Consider the following 26,296-nt stretch of genomic DNA (forward strand, 5'->3'; position numbering starts at 1 on the left):
AACGTCAACCGAAAGAGCCACAATAGCATTTTTAAAGCCAATAAAACTGAAGTTTAAGCTCATTTATGGTAAAAATGTAGTCTCTTTCTATTTTTGTAACATCTCCGTGGGTGGTTCTCAAACTTTAGCTAGTGTCAGGATCACCTGGAAGGGCTGGCAAAATGCAGAGTGCTCGGCCCTGTGCCCCAGGTTCAGTAACTCTGGGGTCAGGCCCGGGAGTCTGCATTTCTACCACCTTCCCAGATGCTGCTGGTGCCGCCAGTCTGGGGACCACACTTGGAGGACAGAACCACGGCTCTACAGCAGTAGGTGAGCTCTGCGGTGACTGTCCTCCTGTGTAAATGAAGCACCGGGTAACAAAACAGTATCCAGTGAGTTCAAGAGGAGCCAACGTTTGAATGACCACGTCTAAAACCAGTTAGACTCGGGTGATGGGTACACGGTACAGAATTCAACTTGTAACCCCTAAACCTACTCAAATAAAACAAAATTTTAAAGGAAAAAGAAATTAAAAAGCTAATCTCGTAGAAAAAATAGATAAGTAAAATCAGTTGGCATGCATTTTCTTCTGCTAGTGTATCTTCCTAGTTCACTCTTCTTCCCTGAGGTTTGTTTTAGGAGAACATCTAAGCTAGAAGGAGAAAGAAGAGACAAGAAGGAAAATGCATACACAGTGTGTATGAAGCCTTTGAGGGAGAGGCCAGTTCATGTGAAAAGCGATGTTTGTAGAGGACAGAGGGCAAGGGAAGCAATATTTGTTGACATCTGTTACGTGCTGGGAATCGGGCTTGGCACTCACCATGCGGTATTCTATTTAATTCTCTCTCTCTCACACACACCCCATACACTTGCAGTACATATACACCACCATATTTGACCACCTACTATGTGCCACTGAGTATCATACCATGTGCTTGTGACCACACTACAAAGTAGTTCCGAGTATCCTATTGTTGAATAAAGAAAACGAAGCTCAGAACAATTATGTAACTTGTCTGAGCTCACAAAGCTGGAAAGAAAAGCACAGTCCTGGAATGTCACCCTGAACCTGCCTGACCCTCCAGCCCAAGTCCCTTTTGCTCTGCCAGGCAGCCCAGAAGGCACCAGATAGAGGGATCCCGACTAAACACCAAGCCGAGGCTCCTAGACAGCCATCAAACGGGCATCCATTGGATTCATTCAACAACAGGGACTGGGTCCCTGCTCTGGGCCACACCCTCGTCTAAAGAGCTAGAAATACAGCAGAGGACATATCAGAGTCATGTAGAGGTCTTTGAGCAGATGAGAGAGATTAGCAAAGGAGTAGTTTAGGAAAATTAATCTAGTGCCCAATATGCACCCTAGCATGGGAACACTGCATGTCCATTTTGTGTGCTCTCTGGCACATAATGCAGTGCCTTGCACATAATATATGCTCAATAAATATAACAGGAAAATTTGACGGGCGGTGGTGTGGGTTAGATGGATTTGGCACAGAAGAAACAGGGGCAGGAGGAGGCTGGTGCTGGTGACCAATGGAAACCAAAAGCAGCCACCAGCAGTGCCAATGGAAAGGAAGGCACAGAGGACAGACATGTGACAAAAGGGCTCTCCAAGGCTGGGTGATCTGCTGTACGTGAGAGTCAAAGGAGGGAGAGAAGCCAAAAGTGGCCCTGAGGCCCCCCTGGGTTCCTAGAACAGTCGCGTGCTTCAGGGGAGCTGGGAAGTCAAGGGACAGAGCCGACTGTGGGGGAAGAAGCTGCATTCAAGTCCGGAGACAATGAGTGTGAAATGTAGCTACCTGGGACTGGCCACTAGGGGGTCAGAGACAAAGGCCTGGGGCCAGGAGAGAGCAGCCTGGGTTGTCTGGACTCACTGAGAAACGCTCCTCCTCAGGTACTAAGAGTTAGCACACCTGGCAGGCAGGTAAAGCGGGTTGGCTTAGCCCTGGGGCTCATCCCTGGACAGGAACAGTGATTCTAAATGGGAGCGTCTCTGTCCCCCTACTCCACCACCCCACCCCCAGAGGGGAGGTGATGTTTGGAATTTCCAAACCAGGTGGCCAGGATGATATTTGGGGTAGAAGCAATGGCGTTGGAAAACAAGCTTAACCTGTATTCTAAATAAGCTGTCTTTTGGTCATGATGTGAGTTTGGGATTTATATTTTTGAAAGTTAAGACAACGTTAAGTGAGAAGGCGAGGTATCTTTATCAAGTGGGAGGCGTGGTTGAGAAACACTGAGTTAGATGGGAAAAAAAAGAAAAATGGTGCAACAAGCTGAGCTCATGAAGGTTATTGTAAGTGGGCATGAGAAGGGACTGATTTGATTCTGTGCAAGGTCAGGAAGATGCTGAGAGGAGGGAGGGCGTGTGGTGCCACCATCCACTTTAAGCATCACACTTCAGGGACCACGCACACCAAAAAAATGCTCTTATTCCAGAAAGTCCAGAATTGCACTTTGATTGTCTTGGCTTCCCAGTGCAGACAGGGCGGGAACAGAAGAGGATCTTTCCCCAGAGCTGGCTCAGAGACGCAGCGTCCACCCCAGGGGCCTGCAGCCAGCCACCCTCTCTCCTTTCCGTTCTGCCGGGCTTGGTGGGAAGTGGCGTTTGGAGATTCAAAAGCACACGAGCGCAGGGGCCCATGGAGGCCGGACTGGTGTCATCGTGTGAAGCCTGGAAGGAAAGATCACAAATCGGCCCCCGGCCGTGCTGGCTCAACACGAAGTGGCTCCAAACCGGATGTGGTCCTCTGCCAGGGAGCCAGAGTCTCCGGGGAAGGAAACTAAGGGCCACCTGAAAACAACCTGGTTGCAATTATTGTGGCCAAACAACACCAGGTAGCACATGCAGGGCCACATCGATGCAGCTGGTGCGGGGTGGGGTGTGCAGGGAGACCAGAGATAGGCACGTGATGCACGAGTGGGAGACTCCACCTGCAGAAAGAGGAGCCTGGGATTGGGGGCCACAGGATGCCTGAGCCTCAGGCTGCAATAACGTCCATGTCCCTGGCCAGCCTGGGTACCCACCTGCCAGCCTCTAGCCCATGTCCTCCATGCATCAGGGTGGCCCTTCCTGCCACCGCTAGCCATGGGGCCTTACAGGGTGGAGCTCACTAAGGCTGCAACCTGGCCAGGAAAGGTGAGGACAGGCCAGATCTCCATGACCCTGTCACACGGAGGGGTCGTGGCCACTCCTTCAAACATGACTCTCACGGGTTACTTGTTAGGAGGAAACCCAGGAGAGACCACAGGACAGTCTCATCCTCTGACAGTCCAAAGAATGCTTCCCTGGTTTCAGTTAGGCCACTCGGAGTGAGAGACTGGGCTCTGATGACAGCAGTGGGTGGTTTTTGCTACTACATACAAGTGAACAAGGAGTATGGCCAAACTTCCAGGCCGCCCACATGGGAACCTGGGCCCTCGATGCTGCTGTGGGTCCTGCTGCCACCTCTTTAGCTCCTCTCTCCTTCTGAGGGGGAAAAACTGTGCCTGCTGGTTCCCAGGGAGCCCCCGCAGACCAGTATCCACTGAGCACCTCCAGGTGCCAAGAACGTTATATACGTGATCCCTCAACCACAGTGACAGGGAAACACAATTGTCCTACTTTTACAAACGAGAAATAGGTCTTGAAAGAATGGAGCTACCTGGCCAACTGCGCTCAGCTACAGCCACCCAGGTGGGATTTGAAGCCAGGTCTGCTGACCCTAGAGAAGATTCCCTTCCCACCACACTATGCTCCTACCACAAAGAAGGACCCCTGTGCATTGCTCTTTGCACCAGGGTACCTGGGTGAGCTGAGATCTGAGAGTTTCATTCTTCCCAACACGCTTGGTGCTTTCCAAACGCTAAACTGACCAGCACAGCTCGGAAGGCAACACAGCCTGTCGGGGCTGCCCCTCCAGCTGCTCTTGGCTGTGTCTGGCTGTGGACCGCCTTGGTCTTACCAGAGCCATGTTCGAGAGGCGGGCAGGGACTCGGAGTGTCCTGATGGCACCCACACCCTCAGCACCAGCACCTCTAAGGCAGCAGCATCTCTCTAGAGAACGCTACAGCCGGGAGGTGAGCTGGGACCAAGACCACTTGTCCCCGTGGGCCCCCAAGCCTAAGAGAGTGAGCAGCAATTGCATGCCTCCATGAAAGGGGCCAATGTGAGTGAGAGAAAGAGCTTGGCAACTTGGCGCAGGCAGTTCTCAACACGACCTCCTTTTGGCTAGATTGGAACTCTACGTAGTGTGTGATTTTGCTCTTGGACAAAATACCAAGAGGCTGAAGATGCCAAAAGCATGGTAAGGACATGTTAGTTCTGAGCTGTTTTGAAAGAATTCAAACTTGGCGGCTGGCATCACCATTTCCTTTCACCAGTCTTTAGGGATCCCTGGGCAAGGTAACTGCACATCCAACGTCAGGGAAAGGCCTCCACCCAGAGGCTTAGACCCCAGCACCCCGAGTGCTCCTGGTGGCGACTCATCAGGACCAGTGAGGACACAAGGACCGGAGGGCCAGGACTCCAGCACACCTCGCAGTGCCAACACCAGGAACGCACTTGATAGAGGAAGGAGGTTTATTGACCTTTGAGCACAGGAGCCAAGTTACATTTTAGGAGATTCTGAAACACTGAAATAGAACCAAAAGAACCCAGAAGTGACACTGGGAAAAACAATAGCTTTAGTGGAAGATAATGACAACACAGGGGGAAAAAAGTACAGCTTAAAGACACAGACAGGAAGCCAGCCACTCCTTGGAAGTTCCTGCTACCCAGTGATTTAAGGACAATGCCTCCAGTGAGTCTGGTCTCCCGAGAAGGCAGACACAGCAAGGTGACAGCACTCCTGACTCCAGCGCAACCGGCCTTCACCTCCAGGACAGGATCGCGGACCTTCAGCATCGGCTCCAGGTGCCAGTGCCACAGGCAGGGGGAGGCCCACAAGTGGTGGGGGCACGGCCAGGACACAGGCCACAGGGGGCAGGCGTGGAGCAGGGATTGCAGGGGAGTCTGCAGGAAGAGAGAGAAGAAGAGTTAGGCACAGGACATAAAAAGATGTCTCCGCGATTGACAATGAAGATTAAGACCAAAAGGACGAAGGCCAAGCCTGCCTCCAACAAGGCTCACAGAGCGGAGGATCTGCTCCAACAGTTCTGCTCTCAACGTGTCTTTCCACATCCAGGAGTCCTTTGGGGGGACTTGGCTCAGGGACCTGGCTATCCTTTATGGAACATTCTATAACAATCTAATCTGCACAGCCAGGAGAGTTTAGTGAGTGACTGCGTGAGGGTGCACAGGACGATGAGATGAGATGAGACCTTCTGTGAGCACGTCAGTTATCTCTGTGGAATGGGCTTAGTGAGGAATCGCCCAGATCACACGTACTTGCAGTCCTCGCACTCCAGAAGTTTCCGGTACGTGTTGATCTCGTCCTCCAGCCGGGCCTTGACGTCCAGCAGCACCTGGTACTCCTGGTTCTGCCGCTCCAGGTCGGCCCGGATCTCGGACAGCTGCTCCTCCACGTTGCTGATGAGGCTCTGCATCTGGGCCAGCTCCGTGCCGTAGCGGTCCTCAGCCTCGCACAGGGAGTTCTGCAGGCAGTCCTTCTGCGGTGGGAAATGGGGGGGTGGGGGGTAAGAGACCCGGGTGCCGCAAAACTCAGCAAGGAAAATCCTTGCTCCTGCATGGGGACATTGCAAGAGCTCTGGAGAAATCACTGTCAATATAACCATGACTTTTCATACGCAAAAATAAAATCTAACATAAGGAACTGAGTCACAGTCATCCCTGTATCCCCAATATCTGACAAAAAGTTGGCACCCAGTAAAATCTTGTGAAATGAGTGCCTGAACGTCCACACTGTATTCCAAAGGAAGGGGAACGGACTTTTTATAGAAACCGTGTCTCTGGGTCAAGCTGGACTTGACTGCAAGGCACCTACACCCGGCAGTCAGGGACCCGGGTCAAGTGCTGACTTCATGTTAGAGGAACTGATTAGAGAGAAACCAAGAGCTGCTACTACCAGGCCAGGGAGCATGGTGACTGCAGTGCAGGGAGGGTGAAGGGGGACACGTACCAGGGTGTGCTGGGCTTGGCGCTCCACCTCCAGGGCGTTCACCGTGCATCTCAGCTCCAGGATCTCAGACTGGCAGCACTGCAGCTCCTCGGAGCAGGACATGGCCTGCAGGCTGATGCCTTCGGACTGGAGCACAGGTGCACAGAGAGACACGGTCACCTCCCTGCCCAGATGGAACCCAGTGCCCCCTGCTGGGCAGCCCCGCCTTCACCTGGGCTTGGAACCACTGCTCCACGTCCTGGCGGTTGGTCTCCACCATGGCTTCGTACTGGCACCGCATCTCCCCCAGCACCCTGGCGAAGTCCACGGTGGGCTCAGTGTCCAGCTCAATCCGGATCTTGTCTCCCAGCTGACTCCTCAGAATCTTCACTTCCTGAGGGACAGAAGGGACAGACACCTGAGTGCAGGAAGGGCCTTTGACAGAGCAGACAGCACCCAGCGCCCACCCCTGACAACTGGCAGGAGGGGAGCCCCCACACACAAGCACACGCCAAAGTCTTGCCCAGGGCCCCGGGGAAAGATCCCACGTGGAGACCTTCTTCATGCATGAGGCACGTGCGCCATGTTCCACAGAGGCCGTCTGGACTCTCAGGCCCACACCAGCCTCATCCTGAAGCCAGCTGGGCCCAGGCTGCCATCTGAGAGCCACAGGTTGGGGTGCCCCTTGTTTGCCCAGCGCCCCCCCCCCCCATGAGTCTGTGTGCTCGGGGCCACACCTGCTCGTGGTTGCTCTTGAGGGCGAGCTGCTCCTCCTTCAGGGACTCCTGCTGGGCCTCCAGGTCGGCCTTGGCCAGGGTCGCGTCGTCCAGGAGCTTCTGCAGCCCACACATGTCCGCCTCCACCAGCTGGCGCAGGGCACGCTCACTCTCGTACCTTCCATCACGGGAGGAACTGGGTCAACGAGAACGCCTACGACAGCCCCTGCCGGTTGCCCTGGTGCCCACCTCACTCACCATTGGGACCCTCACTCATTCACTTGAAGTTCAGTTCATTCTGTATGTTACACCCTGTAGCTACCGAGCTCACGGTCAGGACAAGAATCATTCTGCCCACTGACTGGAGGGGAAACTGAGCCTCAGAAAGGACATTAGGACGTAGGATAGAGGAAGGAGTCCCCTGGCCCTCTGCCACCTTACTCACTTGATCCTGAAGTCATCGGCAGCCAGCTTGGCGTTGTCAATTTGTACAATCAGCCTGGTGTTCTCAGCCTTGCTGCACAGGATCTGAGGAAAACCAAGAAGACAGTTCACACACAAAGCATCACACCCTGGGCTCCAGCTCGTGTGTGGTGTCTACACCCACGTCTCAAAAGAATCTAAGAACCCAGAGCTCTCTGGGGCTCACGTGGACATTTCCTGCCGCGCCCTCCCACCTTCTCAGACCCAGAACGCCCCGGCGACCCCAAGCCTCACCTTCTGCTGGAGCTCCTCGATGGTGCGGAAGTAGGACTGGTAGTCCGGGCACACGCTGGACTCGTGGCATCTGGTCCACTCGCGGAGTTTGGCCTCCAGGTCTGCATTGTCCCGCTCCAGCTGACGCACCTTCTCCAGGTAGTTGGCCAGGCGGTCGTTCAGGAACTGCATGGTCTCCTTCTCGTGGCCATTCAGGCTGCCTTCGCCATAGGCCCCACAGATTCCGATGTTGCCGGGAATGTGGCAGGTCCCCGGCAAGGGACAAGCCGCATGGCAGGTGGGGGGCAGACAGAGGCTGGGTCGGCCCAGAGGGGTGGAGCCCACACGCACTCGGTTAGCGTGGGCCAGGTTGGCCAAGAGACACTCTGGTCTGGTCGGGCACTCAACCTCAACCACAGGGACGGGGACGCTTCTTGCTCCCAGGGGCTGGGTGCAGCCCAGAGAGCAGGGTAAGCTGACGCAGGAGGAAGTCATGGTGTTGGGCTGAGGCTGCACAGGAGTTTCAGAACAGCAGGGAAGGTCGAGCCACAGAGTCTGAGAACCTCCTCGCCTCCCGGCCCTTTTATACCCATCCCAGGTGGGTGTTGGTGCAAACACTTTGACCTCACTGCCTCGATTATCTACCTGTTGTTGTGCCATCATCCTGTTACTCAGCTATTGGGTTTACCATTAAAAGTTGCTCACCTCGTTAAAGGAATGTTGATGAATTTGAGGTGCTTCTTGACTCTTTGATATCAGGTTGGCTGTTGGTGGGAGGTCAGAGATTCATTATTTCTACTCAACAAACACCAGCAGTTCATCCAGGCCCCACATGTCCTCTCTGTCGACTGGGCTGGTCTGCGTCGATGCGGCCACAGTGAAGGGTCAAATCTTTCCATCGATGATTTGTGTAGCAGGAGAGACAGAAAACCCCTGGGACCCACTGGCCCTCTCGCCTGTGCAAGACTCAACCAGCCTCTGCTCCACAGAGAAATTTGAGTTCATAAAACTAGTGAGTCTACTGATATTTGATTATTGTGAGACCCCGTTTCTTCTTTCTTCTGTCTTTTGTATCACATATGCCCCTTGAAGAGCAATAAAGCATCAGTGCATCCAGAAACATCCGTGCTAATCATCTGATCATTCTGTCATTCATTCATTGGTTCAGTATGTCTCCTGAACACCCCCCAACTCAGACAGTGTACGGGTTCCTGGACATGAAATGTTTGCTGTTCTTCGGGAGGAAACAATGACGCAGAAATTTTGGGGTGGTTTACACGGACTTGAATGAGAATCATAGATCAGTGAGGGCTCGTGAAAGATAAGGGACTACTGTCCTGACCAAGGAAGTATTTAGAGAGAAGCTGCTAGCAAACAAATAGACAAACCAAAAAAAAAAAAATCCTTGTTTGATCCAGGAAAGGAAAATTGGGCATAGAGCTCAAGCAGTATTCAAAAGAAAGGTCAAGAACTAACATTTATTGGGTATTCTGCTATGTCCCGTCCTGTTTAATCCTTACCACCTGTGAGGTAGTTCCAGCCTCGCTGTGCAGATGAGGAAACTAGGGTAAAGTACATTTTCTGATTGACAGAATTAATGAACTGGCAAAGGCTTGATTCAATCTCATGTCTGCAGAATCATTCTTTTTTTTAGGGGGGATAGGGTCTCACTCTGTCACCCAGGCTGGAGTACAGTGGCATCATCATAGTTCACTGTAACCTCAAACTCCTGGGCTCAAGCAATCCTCCTGCCTCAGCCTCCCAAGCTGGGACTACAGGCAGTGTCACCATGGCCAGTTAATTTTTTTATTTTTTGTAGAGATGGTTTCTCACTATGCTGCTCCGTCTGGCTCAAACTCCTGGCCTCAAGCAATCCTCCCACCTCAGCCTCCCGAAGTGCTAGGATTACAGGCTTGAGCCACCATGCCCAAGAGCCCAAGAGCTCTTTCCACTTCACCAATGAGAATAGCCTAAGTCATTACCTCTGTCACTGTTGGGCCTGGGAAGAGGGCAAAAGATTTAGTTATTAGGCAAGAAATCAAAGTGAAAAGAAATAAAATTTCGGAAGGTCTTTGTGTTCCAGCAAAGGTAGATGTTTGAATACTGAAGCAGTGAGGACAATAAAATGCACGTAGAAAAGTTACACTCAAAGATGGGAGTTTGGACTATAGTCTTGCATTGCTTAACAACAGGGATACGTTCTGAGAAATGCCTTGTTAGTCAATTTTGTCGTTGTGCAAACATCATAGACTATACTCACACAAACCTAGGAGGTATAGCTTTCCACACACCTAGGCTATATGGTGTAGCCTACTGCTCCTGGGCTACAAACCTGTACAGCATATTACTGTTCTCAATACTGTAAACAACTATAACACAGTGGTAAGTATTTGTGTATCTAAATGTAGAAAAAGTAACATCTTGCAATATGATGTTACAATAGCTATGACATCACTAGATGGTAGGAATTTTTAAGCTCTATGATTATTATGGGACCACCATAGCATATGTGGTCTGCTGTTGACAGAAGCATCATTCCACCGTGCATGACTGTATACCCCAAGTCCCAGAGATTTTTAGTAGAGCTAGGGAACAAGTCAACCAATGGCTATGGGGCCAGGAGTCATCCCTCCAAAGTGGTAGAAGGAAAATAAAGGGACCTAAAGACTGAAGAAGATCCAATGGGATAAGAGTCTAAAAGAATGTAAATAGATCTTTGGTCCAAGAAAAGTTCAAGAACAAGCATCCTCATGAAAACCAAATGGGGGTCAGGGAATGTGAGTGTTGGTGAAACCTGGGCTCTTGGAATTCTCTCAGGAAGAAATAAAGGGGTCTGGTATTCTTCTCAAGAGGAAAACTTGCTCTGAGTCAGCCATGGAGCTGCCAGTGGCCCCAAGGTCAGCGATGAATAATTCTTTACTGGGGCAAACCTTAGAGGACCTCTCCCTGCCAGGCCATCCTTCAGAGGCGTCTGGGTAAAATCTGCATATGTTCCATCTTCAAAGACCCGTTTCTGCCTCTCTTCCACCTCGTCATATAGCATCACTATAATCTAGAGAATTGGGCCATTAAAATAGTTTCCTTTGATTTGCTAAATAGGATCCCTCTTTTGACCATGTCCTCTGGCAGGATTTGTCCCATTGGCTAAAATCATGGTTCCTTCTAACTCAGAACATGTGACACTTGTTACCTCTTAAGCATTACTGCTGAAGCTTTGCATTTTTGGCTGACATCCCCCTCTAAAGTTTGATTTGTGGTCCTGGCTTGGGCTGTGTGTGGTCCATTTTGCATAATGACACTGACACCGCCTACTCCTTTGTAAAGCAGTGGGCTCTGTTGATTTTCTTTTGTCTCAAAGGAACTAGCAGTAAGTGGAAGGCAAGTGGCAGGTGTTTGAGATGCACTCAGCTGTGTAGGGGAGGAGGAGCCCATCCCTGACATCCCACACTGCCTCCTCCTGCTCCCCTTTAAAAGGAGTTCCTGGTCCCTGAGAACAACAGAGGAGCCAAGCCGCATGAAGGGTAGGACTGGAGACAAAGAGAGAGGAGAGAGGTAGTCCTACAGCCCCCCTCCATTCGCAGGGGCCACCTCTTCTCTCTCAGAAGTAGAAGTTTTTCAGCTACAATCTCTCTGCAGAGGGAGGAAGGATACTGGGTCCAGAACAGCATCATTCAGTGTCATGGCGTCGGAAGGTACTGATGCATCTCTGAGAGAGAGGGAATCAGAGGCATTGGAGCAGCCCACAGGGTGTGAGTCTAATCTACAGTGACCCCATCTAGCTGCAGGGGGAAAATTCTGGAGATACCTAAGGAAACAGGTGCTGCCCACCCACCACATCCACTAAGTGACTTCCACCAGGAAAACATTTGCAAACTACAAGAAGTGGTCCATCCTGGAACAGCTGTGCCCGCAGGGCTCTCAAACATGCTAGGCAAGGAGAGCACAGCGTGAGGAAGGACACCCTGAAAAATCTTTATGATTTCAAAGTCCACCACAACAGGCTTTGAAAAAAAAAGTCACCATTTTCTCTTCTATTAAATAGGATTTTAAATTCTAGTTACTTGAGAAACTTTGGTTTGATTTTAAGTATTTTTAAATTATTATTCTGTTTTATTCTTGTCCCAAGTCTCAAGGTCATCAGAGACTAAATGATAAAAATAATTCTCTTTACTCCCTCTCCCCTTTGTTCCCAGATCCTAGAGTTTCTTTACATTCTTAGCGCAGGACATTTCCTCTTATTTATCTCATACTAGCACCCATTACAAAATCATTTTAAGCTGCATAGTAGAGTGGGTAAGACCATGAACTTTGGCGCCAGCCTGCCTGGGTTCAGATTCTGGTTCTATCATTTACTAGCTGTGTGAACTTGGGCTGGTGACTTGACCTCTCTGTGCCTCAGTTTCAGCCTATGCACAATAGAGGTAGTAATAGCACCTAGCTCATAGATTTGTTTTAAGTTTTAAAGAAGTTGATACCTGTAAATCATTTAAAATAGTGTCTGGCACATAATACACAGTAAGCACTAGATAAATGTTAATAGTTTTTCTAAATAGCTTTTAATCGTGTGTTTAAATGCTCACGCCATTCATAATTCAAAAATACTTATTAAATCACCATTTTTTTACTTATTTAAGTTAGCAAAGATCAGAGGATTAATCTCACTAAAAATCTCACTTTCCTTACACAGCAAAGGAAACAATGTACAGAGTGAAAAGGCAACCTACAGAATAGATGAAAAGTTACAAACCATATATCTGATAAAGTGTTAACCTCTAAAATTTATAGGAACTCCTACAACTCAACTGTTAATTTTTAGAAAATGAATAACCCAATTAAAAATGGGCTAAGGATTTGTATAGACATTTCTCCAAAGAAGACATAAAAATGACCAACAGGTACATGGGAAAAAAACTCAAAGTCACTCATCATAAGGAAAATGCAAATCAGAGCCACAATGAGATATCACTTCACACATGTCAGGATGGCTATTATCAAAAAAAAAAAGATAAAAGACAAAAAATGTTGATGAGGATATAGAAAAACTAAATGACAAAGCAGACACAAGTTATCAAAATCTATGGGATTCAGCAAAAACAGTCCTAAGAGGAAAATTGATAGCTATAAATGCCTACATCCCAAAGAGTGAAAGATCACAAATCAACAGTCTAAGGAATTATCTCAAGGAATTGGAAAAGGACGAGCAAACCAATACCAAACCCAACAGAAGAAAAGAAATAATTAAGGTCAGAACAAAACTAAATGAAATCAATAACAAAAGAATTATACAGAAGATTAATGAAACAAAAAGTTGGTTCTTTTAAAAGGTGAAAAAAATCAACAGGCCTCTCACTAGAAACAGAAAAGAGAGGGCTCTAATAAGCTCAATCAGAAATGAAAAAGGAGATGTTACAACTGATACCATGGAAATACAAAATATCATCTCTGACTACTGGAAAAATCTCTGTGCACATAAACTTGAAAACGTCAAGGAAAGGATGAATCTTTGAAAACACACAACCTCCCTAGGCTCAATCAGGAAGAAATAGAACTCCTGAACAGATCAATATCAAGTAACAAAATTGAAGCAGCAATAAAAAATCTCCCAAGAGAAAAAAAGTCCCACACCAGATGGTTTCATAGTAGAATTTTACCAGACCTACAAAGAAGAACAGGTACCTGTACTGCAAAAAATTATTTTGTAACACAGAAGGAAGGAATCCTCCCCAACTCATTCTATGAAGCCAATATCACCTTGATACCAAAGCCAGGAAAGAACACAATAAAAAAAAAAAAAAAAAAGAAGAAGAAGAAAACTACAGACCAATATCCCTTATAAACCTAGATGCAAGAATTCTCAATAAAATCCTTGCAAACCAAATTCAGCTGCACATCAAAAAAAAAAAAAAAAAAAAAATCCACCATAATCAAGTGGGCTTTACCCCAAAGATACAAAGGATGGTTCAACACACACAAATCTATAAATGTGATTCACCACATAGATAGAAGCAAAAACACAGACCATATGATCCTCTCGGTAAACAGAGAAAAAGCATTCCTACCATATGTGCACATATGGTAGTAAAATTCAATGGAAATCAAGCAGATGGAGAGGGGAGGAGGGGATGGGTAAATTCACACCTAACAGGTACAATGCACACTGTCTGGGTGATGGACACACTTACAACTTTGACTCAAACTGTACAAAAATAATTCATGTAACCAAAATGTTTGTACTCCTGTAATATTCTGAAATAAAATAAAATCACAATGAGATATGAAAAAAATAAGTTCAGGTATGAAAAATATTTTTTTTCTTATACTTGAACTAAATTGCACTTTTATCTCAATCCCCCATTACACCAAGTTACAGAAAGTTAATCTAGGTCGTCTTCAAGACTCCCTTTTCAAAGGGTTTCCCCAAGGTCCAGAGAGAGTTGGGGGAGAGGGAGTGAGTAGGGATCTGTCCTTGGCATTCATCCATCTGCACTGCAGCTGCTGAGGCCCACATAGGTCTTCCTGCCTAGTTCTTGGTCATCAGAACACCCGGATGTTTCCAGTTCATCCTCATTCTCATGCACAGACCTTTTCAGCTCTCAGGACCCCTTTGTCATGGTCGTGCTCTCTGATGCACAGGGTCACTTTTCAGCTTCTGCACCACTGTGGGGTTCAGAATTCTCTGACGGTTTCTCAAGCCCTTCTGCCCAGACATCCCTTGACCCATTTCTACTCTGGGCTCTTTGTGCTTCTCCGGGCTCTACCTAAAGAAGGGAGACGGATCCCCTCTGCTCATAAACCCCAAACCTATCTGGGGTTTATTTTTTTCCTCTTGCTCTTGACTCTACATCTCAGCCTGGGAGAGGCAGTAGGACAAGCAGAGAACCCCTTCTCAGGGACCTGCTACCATCCAAATTCTCTACACTTCCCTCCTCTTTATCCCCTGATCCCATGTGCCTTCGTCTAACTAAAGGATGGAGACACTTGCCATTATTCATTTCATACAAGTCCATGTTCTTGTCCATTCAGGGGCTTAGGCTTTTTAGACTCAAAATGCCCTCCCCTGCCTCCTGCTGTGCCATCCCTTCCCTGAACCACTGGGTGCTCCTCCATCTACAGCTACTAGAAGGGCACTGGGCAGGGCCAGGAAATAGAGTGTAAATCTTGCATTAATACATCAAAATATCCCCCCCACCTCACTTGTATATATACGGAAACTAACTTGTATAGGGAGACTATTTGCATGATGTAGTCTTTTGTTCTGTTTCAAGTTTTTACAATATGCTTGCTCTATTTTTATGATTTTTGTAAGCTAGTTTTTTTAAGAGGCCTTTTTATGAACAACAACAACAAAAAGCCTAGTATTTTGCGAGAGTTTGAACTCCCTTGGCCTCCATTTCCCCTCGCAGGAGTCCACGACTTTTGTGCTGAGCAGGGTGGTTGAAGATGTCATTCTGGCCCCAGGACTTGAAATCCCATTGCCCTCTGTACTCTCGTCTTGAAGTGATGCTTCTGGTGGATGAGGTCCATCTCTGCTGTTCTGTGCCCCATTGGCCTGTGGGTTCCTCTTCTCCACTCACATTGAATCTTAGTGTATCTCGAATGTAGCCCTCTTCATAAATGTACTCTGTTGTCAGTGTACTTGGAAGCCCCTTGGAAGCAGGGATTTTGTCTTATTGCTTTTGTCTTGTTCATCTCTGTAATGCCCAATAGCACCTGACATGAAGGAAGCATTCAATCAATAAAAACAGGAAAGAAATGACCAAATGAGCTCAGCTATGGAGCAAATCGCACTCAGTATTGTCCTCCATGGCTGTAGTACCCAACCGTCAGGCCACAGACCAGTACTAGTCCATTGCCTGTTAGGAACTGGGTGAGCCAACGAAGCTTCATGTGTATTTACAGCCGCTCCCCAACACTTGCATCACTGCCCGATCTCTGCCTCCTGTCGGATCAGCAGCAGCATTAGATTCTCATAGAAGCACGAACCCTACTGTAAACCACACATTCGAAGGGATCTAGGTTGCACACTCCTTATGAGAATCTAATGCCTGATGATCTGAGGTGGAGCTGAGGTGGTGATGCTAGCACTGGGAAGAGGCTGCAAATGTAATAAATGTAATGTGCTTTAATCATCCCAAAACCATCCCCCCATTGTCTTCCATGAAACCAGTCTCTGGTGCCAAAAAAAGCTTGGGGACCGCTGTTCCTTGGCATCTGGTGCATAGTGATGCTCAGTCAATGTGTGTTGAAATTCATGCATGTGTGAATGAATGAATAGACATGGTATGAAGCCAAACCATAGCATGTTGTGCCAATGATACAAAATCCTTGACTTCTAAACCCTGTGGTCCTAATCAGTTCAAAATTAGGGTAAGATTTGTTTTCATTTGAGAACATATTAGTATTTATATGAAAAGTCCTACAGAGCATTCAAAAGTAGATATCCTTTAATTCTGCATTTAACCAAAGTCTTTGACAAAAGAATAGAATTATTTAAGGTGGCCATCTGGTCCCCCTTGTAGCCCACTACTGCTTCGCCCCGCCATTCACTCAGGCAGCCTCTGGAAACAGCAGCACCAGCTGGTTTGGATTTACAGCACTGGCAAGAACTCTTCTCTGCCAAGACATACGCTCCCCTCCAGAGTCACTCTTTGCCCCTTCTCAGATACTGATATTGGCCCATGAAATGTTCAACACTGACAAGGTATTTAGCAAGAGTTAGGCAGCAGTGAGCTAGGGGCAGAGTACCTGAGCTATTTTTCCAATGAGCCGGTACCCACATTCAGAAATCAGGACCCCAAATGGACATAATCTGCATTCCCTCTAAGTCTCCAAAATGAAAATCTGCAGGAATCGTAATGGCCCTTGGAATTACTGAGTGCCCCGCAGGGCTGAGGTGTGTTCTCTCATCCCTTTAGCCCTGGTCAACCCAAAGGGGAAAAAGGAAACAAGACCACCATGAAATTGGGTCCCCTCTGCTTGGAGGGACTCAAGGTCAGGGAATTGCTAAGAAGTCTTGGCCCCTCAAAGCCGAGTTCTCTCGTCCTTTGAACTCACACAGATACTTGAATACAGTTTGCTCTGGGAAGGAAGTGATTAAGTGCACCATATTGTTTCTGATTGAATTTAGTTGCTGGAGTGAATTGATTTGCCGACATAAAGGAAGAAACCTGAGGTCATGGGTGGCCCTTAAACCTGGCCAGTGTCGCTCAACACCCGCACTCCTAACTAACCATTATACAATATTGGCTCCACATGAGGTGTTGTTGGTGTTTTCTCCTTCTCAGAGTTTTTTCATTTCTGTTATCTCACTTAGCATCCATGTCAGATATGGGATGTAAGTAGGAAAGATAACACTATCCCCATTTTATAGCAGAAAAAAAATACTGAGGCTTAGACATGTGATGATGATTCTAAAGTCCCACAAGTCAGAGATAAAGTCAAGACTAGAAGCATTTGTTCTTTCAACAGATATTTATTAAGCATCTACTTTGTACCAAGCAATGGGCTAGGCTCTGGGGATACAGCAACAATTGCTAATTTGAGTAAGCATTTTAATTGGGAAAATAATATATATCTAAGCAAATTTCAGCTGTTGGGAGATACTAATGAATAAGACAGAGTGTGTCAGGGTGTCTGATGGTCAAGCCGGAGCTCTCAGGGGATGGGACATTTCAAATGACCTGAATAGCCACAAAGAGGGAGGAGGAGCAGGGCCAGGCTCCTGGCACGTGCAAGGAACAGAAAGGCCAGCATGGCTGGATTGTGGTAAGGAAGGAGGAGAGTGGGAAGAGAAGAGGTGGAAGCGTAGAGGGTATGCAAGCATAGAAATTTTGAAAACATTGTAATGACATCTTTTCCATTGCCTTAAATCATCATGCCCTGTAGCTCTCCACCCATTGAATAGATGGTTCCAAAACTTCCAGAGAAAGTATTAGAAAGAATGAAGTCATTGTTCAAATTTTACTGTAAAATTGGATAAGGAGAAGGGTTATAGCCAGATAAGTCTTGAGAGTCAGAATTTATAGAGGAAACAAAAGATAGATTTCTTAATCTGAAAGTTCCCTTTGCTTAGCAAGAACCTATATAAGTCATATTTAAGAGGCTAGATCGTCGTAGAAGAAGCAAGCCTGGTCCCTTGCCAAAGATAGGAGCCCTGAGTAGACAGAACTCAGAATTTGGTACAAGGGAAGTTTCCACTTAACCAACTTTCAAGGCAGGGAGGCAGGAGGAAAGGCGAAGGGAGGCAATGGTTATGTGTTTGATTCTGGGTCTATTTCCCCCTGGAGATGTTATAAACCATCCAATGAATGTGGGGAATTCCAGATAGTGACGTTTGTTCTTCACTTCCCTTGTCACAAACTATAAAAATTTCAAGTTAAAATTGGTGTCCTTGAAATGCAAATGCCTTTCAGTCATGCCCTATTCCTACCCTAAAATGCATCTTCAACCTAATTCCCATCCTTAAGTCCCTCCAGTGTAGATATTCTGAGCCACGACGGGCAGTTGGAATTCAGCCACCGAGAGCACGGAGCTCCTCTGGGAAGGCAGAATTCCCATCAAGATTCCACTGTTCCCAGCCTCTCGTAGCCTTTGGACAGTCCTGTGCGTTCAGAAAGTCAGCGATAGTCAGAAGCTGGGTTTTCTAAATGTGTAACAAGCATTTCTCTTTGGGTACCACCTAGCCTTAACCAGCCCCTGCCGGTCCACAGGTATTCAGAATCGGCTCCCGGTGCCGGCTCCGCAGACTGACGCAGACCCACAGACGGTACGAGGGGCACAGCTCGGACGAGGAGCACAAGATGGAGCCACACAGGAGGGCGGGGTGGCGCACGGATTGCAGGGGAGCCTACAGAGAGGTAGCAAGGTGAGCAGAGTTAGAGGTGGGAAGTGAATGGAGCCTCAGTGATATTGGGGGCATGAGGAAGGGGTCCCCCCTCCAAAACAGTGGCACATGGATCCAGCTGATGCCCATGGCCACTAGCGCCTACTGAGCACCTCTAGGGTTAGACACGGTGGTCTCTAAAGTGCCTTCCAGAATTGAAGTTTTCTAGATGAGAGTCAGGTTCCATCCCATAGGATAGAAATTACTAGGAAGAATTTAAGAAAGGAAAAGCAAGTCCAAAAACCTGCAGGATCTATAGTCACATCTCCTGCTTGAGGAACAACCATGTTTCTGCTCTCATCAGGCAATGTCTATGCCAAGCAGCCCCAGTAGAGACCTGGCAAATGTCCTCTAAGTGGACAGTCATTCCCCTCACATTCTGTCAACCACACAGAGGCGCACGGTAGGATAGGACAGTGACACCCTGCAAAGGAGCGGACAGAGCCTGTTCTATGCAGAGACACCCCTTATAATGCCCTGACCTCATGATCACTGGGTAAATGACTTAGCCAGGAATCGCCCAGATCACACGTACTTGCAGTCCTCGCACTCCAGAAGTTTCCGGTACGTGTTGATCTCATCCTCCAGCCGGGCCTTGACATCCAGCAGCACCTGGTACTCCTGGTTCTGCCGCTCCAGGTCGGCCCGGATCTCAGACAGCTGCTCCTCCACGTTGCTGATGAGACTCTGCATCTGGGCCAGCTCCGTGCCATAGCGGTCCTCGGCCTCACACAGGGAGTTCTGCAGGCAGTCCTTCTGCGGTGGGAAATGGGAGGACAAGAGACCCAAGGCCTCCAGCGAAGCTGCTACATGCACTGCATCGTAATGATGCTAACAATGGCCACCACGGCTGCAACATAAAAACTCACCCAGCACAGGGCAAATTCCAGGAACTCACACCCCAGAGCTCTCAGTAAACCAAGCTGACTGTGAACAAGACTTTTCCCGGACTAGCACTGCCGCCAAAGCTTAACTGGCTGCATATCATCCCCATATATCCATCCCTATATATCCAACACCTAACAGAAAATTGGAACTCAATACATTTTTGCACACTGAATGTCTATCCTGAAATATTTTTGATTTTTTAAGGTCTATTTCTAGGTTTGACCTGATCTTGACAACAATACAAAAAAGAACTTGACAATCAATGGGTTCACAGGTGGGAGGACCTAGGGAGTGAGACCTCCAAAATAAACTACTACCAGGCCAGGGAGCATGGAGACTGCAGTGCAGGGAGGGTGAAGGGCGACACGTACCAGGGTGTGCTGGGCTTGGCGCTCCACCTCCAGGGCGTTCACCGTGCATCTCAGCTCCAGGATCTCAGACTGGCAGCACTGCAGCTCCTCGGAGCAGGACATGGCCTGCAGGCTGATGCCTTCGGACTGGAGCAGAAGGGCACAGAGAGACACGGTCACCTCCCTGCCCAGATGGAACCCAGTGCCCCCTGCTGGGCAGCCCCGCCCTCACCTGGGCTTGGAACCACTGCTCCACGTCCTGGCGGTTGGTCTCCACCATGGCTTCGTACTGGCACCGCATCTCCCCCAGCACCCTGGCGAAGTCCACGGTGGGCTCAGTGTCCAGCTCAATCCGGATCTTGTCTCCCAGCTGACTCCTCAGAATCTTCACTTCCTGCGGGACAGAAGGGACAGACACCTGAGTGCAGGAAGGGCCTTTGACAGAGCAGACAGCACCCAGCGCCCACCCCTGACAAGTGGCAGGAGGGGAGCCCCCACACACAAGCACACGCCAAAGTCTTGCCCAGGGACCCGGGGAAAGAGCCCGCGTGGAGACCTTCTTCATGCATGAGGCACATGCGCCATGTTCCACAAGGCTGTCTGGACTCTCAGGCCCACACCAGCCTCATCCTGAAGCCAGCTGGGCCCAGGCTGCCATCTGAGAGCCACAGGTCGGGGTGCCCCTTGTCTGCCCAGCCCCCCCCCCCCATGAGTCTGTGCGCTCGGGGCCACACCTGCTCGTGGTTGCTCTTGAGGGCGAGCTGCTCCTCCTTCAGGGACTCCTGCTGGGCCTCCAGGTCGGCCTTGGCCAGGGTTGCGTCATCCAGGAGCTTCTGTAGCCCACACATGTCCGCCTCCACCAGCTGGCGCAGGGCACGCTCGCTCTCATGCCTTCCATCACGGGAGGAACCAGGTCAACGAGAACGCCTACGACAGCCCCTGCGGGTTGCCCTGGTGCCCACCTCCCTCACCATTGGGACCCTCACTTATTCACTTGAAGTTCAGTTCATTCTGTACGTTACACCCTGTAGCTACCGAGCTCACGGTCAGGACAAGAATCATTCTGCCCACTGACTGGAGGGGAAACTGAGCCTCAGAAAGGACATTAGGACGTGGGGTAGAGGAAGGAGTCCCCTGGCCCTCTGCCACCTTACTCACTTGATCCTGAAGTCATCGGCCGCCAGCTTGGCGTTGTCAATTTGTACAATCAGCCTGGTGTTCTCAGCCTTGCTGCACAGGATCTGAGGAAAACCAAGAAGACAGTTCTCACACAAAGCATCACACCCTGGGCTCCAGCTCATGTGTGGTGTCTACACCCACGTCTCAAAAGAATCTAAGAACCCAGAGCTCTCTGGGGCTCACGTGGACATTTCCTGCCGCGCCCTCCCACCTTCTCAGACCCAGAACGCCCCGGCGACCCCAAGCCTCACCTTCTGCTGGAGCTCCTCGATGGTGCGGAAGTAGGACTGGTAGTCCGGGCACACGCTCGACTCGTGGCATCTGGTCCACTCGCGGAGTTTGGCCTCCAGGTCTGCGTTGTCCCGCTCCAGCTGACGCACCTTCTCCAGGTAGTTGGCCAGGCGGTCGTTCAGGAACTGCATGGTCTCCTTCTCGTGGCCATTCAGGCTGCCTTCGCCATAGGCCCCACAGATTCCGATGTTGCCGGGAATGTGGCAGGTCCCCGGCAAGGGACAAGCCGCATGGCAGGTGGGGGGCAGACAGAGGCTGGGTCGGCCCAGAGGGGTGGAGCCCACACGCACTCGGTTGGCGTGGGCCAGGTTGGCCAAGAGACACTCTGGTCTGGTCGGGCACTCAACCTCAACCACAGGGACGGGGACGCTTCTTGCTCCCAGGGGCTGGGTGCAGCCCAGAGAGCAGGGTAAGCTGACGCAGGAGGAAGTCATGGTGTTGGGCTGAGGCTGCACAGGAGTTTCAGAACAGCAGGGAAGGTCGAGCCACAGAGTCTGAGAACCTCCTCGCCTCCCGGCCCTTTTATACCCATCCCAGGTGGGTGTTGGTGCAAACGCTTTGACCTCACTGTTGTTGTGCCATCATCCTGTTACTCAGCTATTGGGTTTACCATTAAAAGTTGCTCACCTCGTTAAAAGAATGTTGATGAATCTGAGGTGCTTCTTGACTCTTTGATATCAGGTTGGCTGTGGTGGGAAGTCAGAAGATTTTTATGATTTTTCAAAGAAGAAAAGTTCTTTTAACCACCGGATGCATGTACCTTGACTGGGTGTTGGCCTCGTTATGCATGGCCCATGATGGAGGGGTGGACATTCCTGCTGGTCCACGGTTCACAGGAGGACTGACCCCTGTGACGACAGTGGTGCTCACCTGGTTAAGACTCAACCAGCCTTCCCTATACATGGAAGAAACTGATTCTTGTTATTGGTGGACGTTATGGTGTTTGGTTATCAACATTTCTTCTCTCTTCAGTTGTCTGCCTTTCAGACTCACTTTGAGGAGCTATAAGACTTAGATAAAGTGACATCCTATATGCCAGGTACTGTGCCACATGCTTGACATACACTTGGTTAAGCAGGAAACAGACCCTACCATCAGGAAACAACCATAACTTGGGTTGACGTGATGTTTCAAACAAGGTGTCTGAGAAGCTTGTCAGTACGAGGATGACTCTGAAAACCACAGTTTCTCTGGACCAAGAAGGGTGAGCTCAAGAATTCAGAAACAACAACAACAAAAAGTGAATAATAGTCCCAAATAAGAACTTGGCCATGAAGGTCAAAGAACATTGAGAGATCAGAATCTCCGTATTCATGCCTTGCTTCCTTGATTCCAAAGTCAGTTATTGAGCACCCATTGTATGTGTTAGCCATTGAGGACCAGAGGTGTGAGGTCATTTTTCTAAGATCCACCCCATTATAAGGTAAAAAGCCTGTTCTCAACATCCGTGTCTTTGGACAACAGAAACCGAACACCACCATGTGCCCCACCCCAAGGAGAACAACTGTATCGTTGCTAGAACAAAGAAAGGCTAAAAGGCTTAGAAACCCGCCAAGTTGAAATTAAGATATAAAACAAAAATCTGGCCTCGTATGTTATTCTTTTTGTGTCTCAGAAAATACAGATATTGGGATACCCTGCAACAGAACAGGGTTTCTCCAAGGGCTAAGTAGGAAAATGCCCAGAGGAAAGCCCTGTCTCTAAAATGGTTATAATTTACAGTCCACATTCTGATAGCTCTTGGTACCAGGCACCCAAGACAGCTGACTGCTGAGATACCAAAAGTTTTCTCTCCAAATTTGTGGCAGGAGATAATTTGGCCCCTAGGACTAAGAAATACCTAATGTGGAATAAGACCCCAAAGTGCTTATACCTAGGTGTTTGGGAAAATGATTATTTCCAATATCCTGAGCACAGAACAAAAGCTGAACAGGTACCTCTGTAGGGACCAGATATGTATATGTGAAACACAGGCTACTGGAGTTCTATCAAGAAATAGAATTTGAGAATTCTGTCCAGATTGGGTTTCCCAGGAAAGTAACTCGTGGTCAGCTCTAACCTCAGGGTTAGTCAGAGCTCACCGGTGAATAACCCATTCCAGACACCAGCATTAGAAGACGTTTCCAGGCCAGGCCATGCCACCCTTAGAGGCCACTGGGTGCAATCTGCATACGTTACATCTTCAAACACCCCTTTGTTACTCTCCTCCGCCTCATCACATAGCAACAAGCTCCTCTATAAACCGGAGAACTGGACTTTTCAAGTCGTCTCCTTTGATTTGCTAAGGAGAATCCATCTTTTGACTTTATCCTCTGCCAGCATTCATTCCATGGGCTAAAAGCCATGATTTCTTCTAATCACAATACATGACGCTTGTTAATTTAGAGCATCACTGCTGAAGCTTTGTATATCCGGATGATGCCCCCCCTGCTAAAGCTTGATCTTGTGACCCTGGCTGGGGTTTTTACTGAGTGTGCTGCTTTGCATAATGACACCGGTGTGGCCTGTGGCATGTCCCTTTGTAAAGTCGCTTGGTTCCATTGATTTGCATTTTTCTCAAAGGAGGCCAGTGTAGGGTGGGAAGCCTAAGATTGTCTTCCTTCCCAACCCTTTAAAAAGAGTCCCTGTAGCCCCTGATGACCAAGTATGAGCCAGATTGATTGATGAGAAGTGGTGAAGACAGAGTGTGAGAGATGGGGGCCTGTAGTCCCTCTTCCTTCATTCATCTGTGAGCACAAAGTTCTCTGCACGGATTCTGACATTAGACAGTCTCTGGAGGCATGAAGTCTACTGCAGGTGCAGGTGAGGAGCTGTGGTCTGGGGATGCTACTTTCAAAGGCAGTGTTGGTACATAGGGTGTATCTCACCCAGTAGGAGAGACAGGTGTGGAGCTGCATGCTGGCACCTGGAGATGGTGCCTAACCCAGAGCTTACCTTGCCTACATCGCGGCTCCTACTGCAGGAAGATGTCAGGGGCACCCAGGGAATTGCACCCTGTGTGGGAGTATCACCCGTCACACACTGTAGCACATGCAAAGATTCAAGACAACCGCCATGTATAGATCCTAGTACTGCCACATCTCCTAGGTGTTAGGAAATGGTGCCCCAAACAATCATAGGTCAAGGAAGCCATGAAGACTCTTGAGAGAAGAGACTGAGCATATCAATTTGTTACGCTAGGTATCCTACTCTTGAGCCTTTGATGATTGGAAAAGGCACTCTTTTTTCCAAATTAAATAGGATTTTACCTATCTATTAATGTATGCTCATTTATGAATAAGAAATACAAACTAAAAGAATAACAAGATGCTGTTTTCTCCTTGTCAGATTTGTTTAAGCTGGATGGTAGCCCACAGCACTGGCACATGTGTAGGGAGGCAGGTCCCACTGTGGCCTGTGGATGGGCTGTAAACTAGTGCAACCCTGAGCTGCCAGCTCTGCACACGGGCACAGGGACCAGGCCCAGGAGGTGCAGCCTGGGAGCCTCAGACTGGCCTCTCATGGCATCATCTGCTGCTCGCGGCTTCTCTGCAACCCAGCCACTGGGGGATCAGGTTCATGAGGCTCACCCTGCCCAGGGGAGATGGTCAGGGAAAGAGACTTCAGAAGATGGATTGAGAGAGTTGAAAGATCTTTGATAATCAGGGATCGAAGAAAAGAAGGAAATATAGAATTGTGTTTCAGCCAGAGAAAAAGCAGATCTTGGGCAGAGTTCAAAGATCCTCATGGGGGGAAATATGAACACTCTGCCTTATTTTGCTCATGACAAGCCTATGATTATGAAATATCCTGAGTCCGAAACACCCTGGTGGCCGGTGTCTATCCCAGACACACAGCTCAGTCACACTCTCTGCGAAGCCTCCTCTGGCTGCTCCTCCCACCCTGGGAAACTGTGGCTGTGTCCTCCCCACCACTGACCTGGGAGCCTTCGAGGCCAGGGAGTTTGTCTTCTTGCTTTTTCCTCGTTCATCCCCATGTCCCCAGAGCCCAGCACAGAGTCTGAGAGCAGAGCAGGTCCTCCCCCGGTAGGTGTTTAATTAAGTAAGCAGGTCATGAGCAACACAGATGACCAAGCAAAGATACTCGTACAAGTAATGTACATCCAGCCCCGTAATATGTTCTCATTATATGAACAATAAATGGCTGGATACTTTCCAGACAACGCTTGTGAGTTGAATCAATGAAGTAATATCATGGATTCTCAAGCAGTGTGGAAAAAATAAATACATGATCTGAAGTATGCTAGTAAAATCGCTCTCCAAGGGTAACTGCTCCACCATCTCAACAGCCACTGAGATGCTCCCGTTCCCCTTAGAGCTCCAAGGTCCCGGCTGGATCCCGGGGGTCTCGCAAACTCAGGCAGCCCCTGGAAAGGGCAGAAGCAGCTGGTTTGTTCGTACACCCCTAGAAACAACCCTTCCCTGCTGAAACTGCATGTGCCCCCCCAAGAGTCACCCCCGACCTTTCTCACATACTGACGGGGACCCAGGAAAGGGGCAAACCCAAGCGAGGCATTTAGCAAGCATCACGCAGGGGATGAGCCAGCACAGAGGAGGTGCCTTCTGACGAAGAAAACCGTATGTTTGGTTCTACATTGTGCTGAAATAAAATCAGTGTCTGGACGTTCTCCTAGGCTAGCTGTGTCAGCCTCCAGGGCAGCGGTTCTTCAGGTTTGGTGGAGAAACACACTCTCATTAGAAAAACACACTCTCAGATCCCACCCCAGACCCACTGGGTTCAGAAACTGGGGTTGAGACCCAGCGATCTGTAGTTTAATGAGCCCTCCGAGTGTCTGATGAACACTCAAGCTTGATAGCCACTGCCCTAAGGGGACAATCCTGATCACAGTGAGTGGAAACATCTGGTGTGAACATGCCCCGCTCGCCTTGAAAACCCATTGCCAGCAGCTTCTCACCTTGCCTGCACACTGGAATCCCTGGGGAACTTTCAGAAAGTCTGATGCCCAGGCCACACCAAGACCAACGGCATCAGAATCCCTGGAGCTGGGACCCAGGCATCTCCAGGTAGTCCCAATGTGCAGCTAGGGTCGAGAAGCAGTGACTTAGAAGAACAAGAAAAGAGGGAATGGGAAAGGTGGTGTGGTTAAAAAAAAAAATGTGGAGTCAGACAGAATTGTAGATTCTGGCTTTATTGTGTCCTTTTAAGCCGTGGAGCTTTTATTTTCCCATTTTGGAAATAAGGATTATAAAAGCTGCTCTGGGGATTACTTGGGAGGATTCTCATTCCAGAAAGTGGTCATCAGTTGCTAATGCAA

The 26,296-nt window shown here is 48.9% G+C and overlaps 2 protein-coding genes across 2 annotated transcripts; both read right to left on the bottom strand.

Moving 5' to 3' along the window:
- Window positions 1-4,859: 4,859 nt before the first annotated feature.
- On the bottom strand, window positions 4,860-7,926 carry LOC138392381 (keratin, type I cuticular Ha7-like). Its single transcript, XM_069483146.1, has 7 exons — window positions 7,453-7,926; window positions 7,181-7,263; window positions 6,757-6,913; window positions 6,252-6,413; window positions 6,041-6,166; window positions 5,350-5,570; window positions 4,860-4,974 (listed from the first exon to the last, which is right to left on the bottom strand). Exons 1-7 carry the CDS (start codon window positions 7,924-7,926, stop codon window positions 4,860-4,862), a joined length of 1,338 nt encoding a protein of 445 aa, XP_069339247.1.
- A 10,218-nt stretch (window positions 7,927-18,144) lies between these two features.
- Window positions 18,145-21,455, bottom strand: LOC138391578 (keratin, type I cuticular Ha8-like). Its single transcript, XM_069481411.1, has 7 exons — window positions 20,982-21,455; window positions 20,710-20,792; window positions 20,286-20,442; window positions 19,784-19,945; window positions 19,573-19,698; window positions 18,849-19,069; window positions 18,145-18,277 (listed from the first exon to the last, which is right to left on the bottom strand). The coding sequence occupies exons 1-7, from the start codon at window positions 21,453-21,455 to the stop codon at window positions 18,145-18,147; spliced, it is 1,356 nt and encodes a 451-aa protein (XP_069337512.1).
- Between the last annotated feature and the right edge of the window lie 4,841 nt (window positions 21,456-26,296).

This window comes from Eulemur rufifrons, chromosome 9 (genome assembly GCF_041146395.1).
Source record: "Eulemur rufifrons isolate Redbay chromosome 9, OSU_ERuf_1, whole genome shotgun sequence".
NCBI classification, from domain to species: Eukaryota; Metazoa; Chordata; class Mammalia; order Primates; family Lemuridae; genus Eulemur; species Eulemur rufifrons.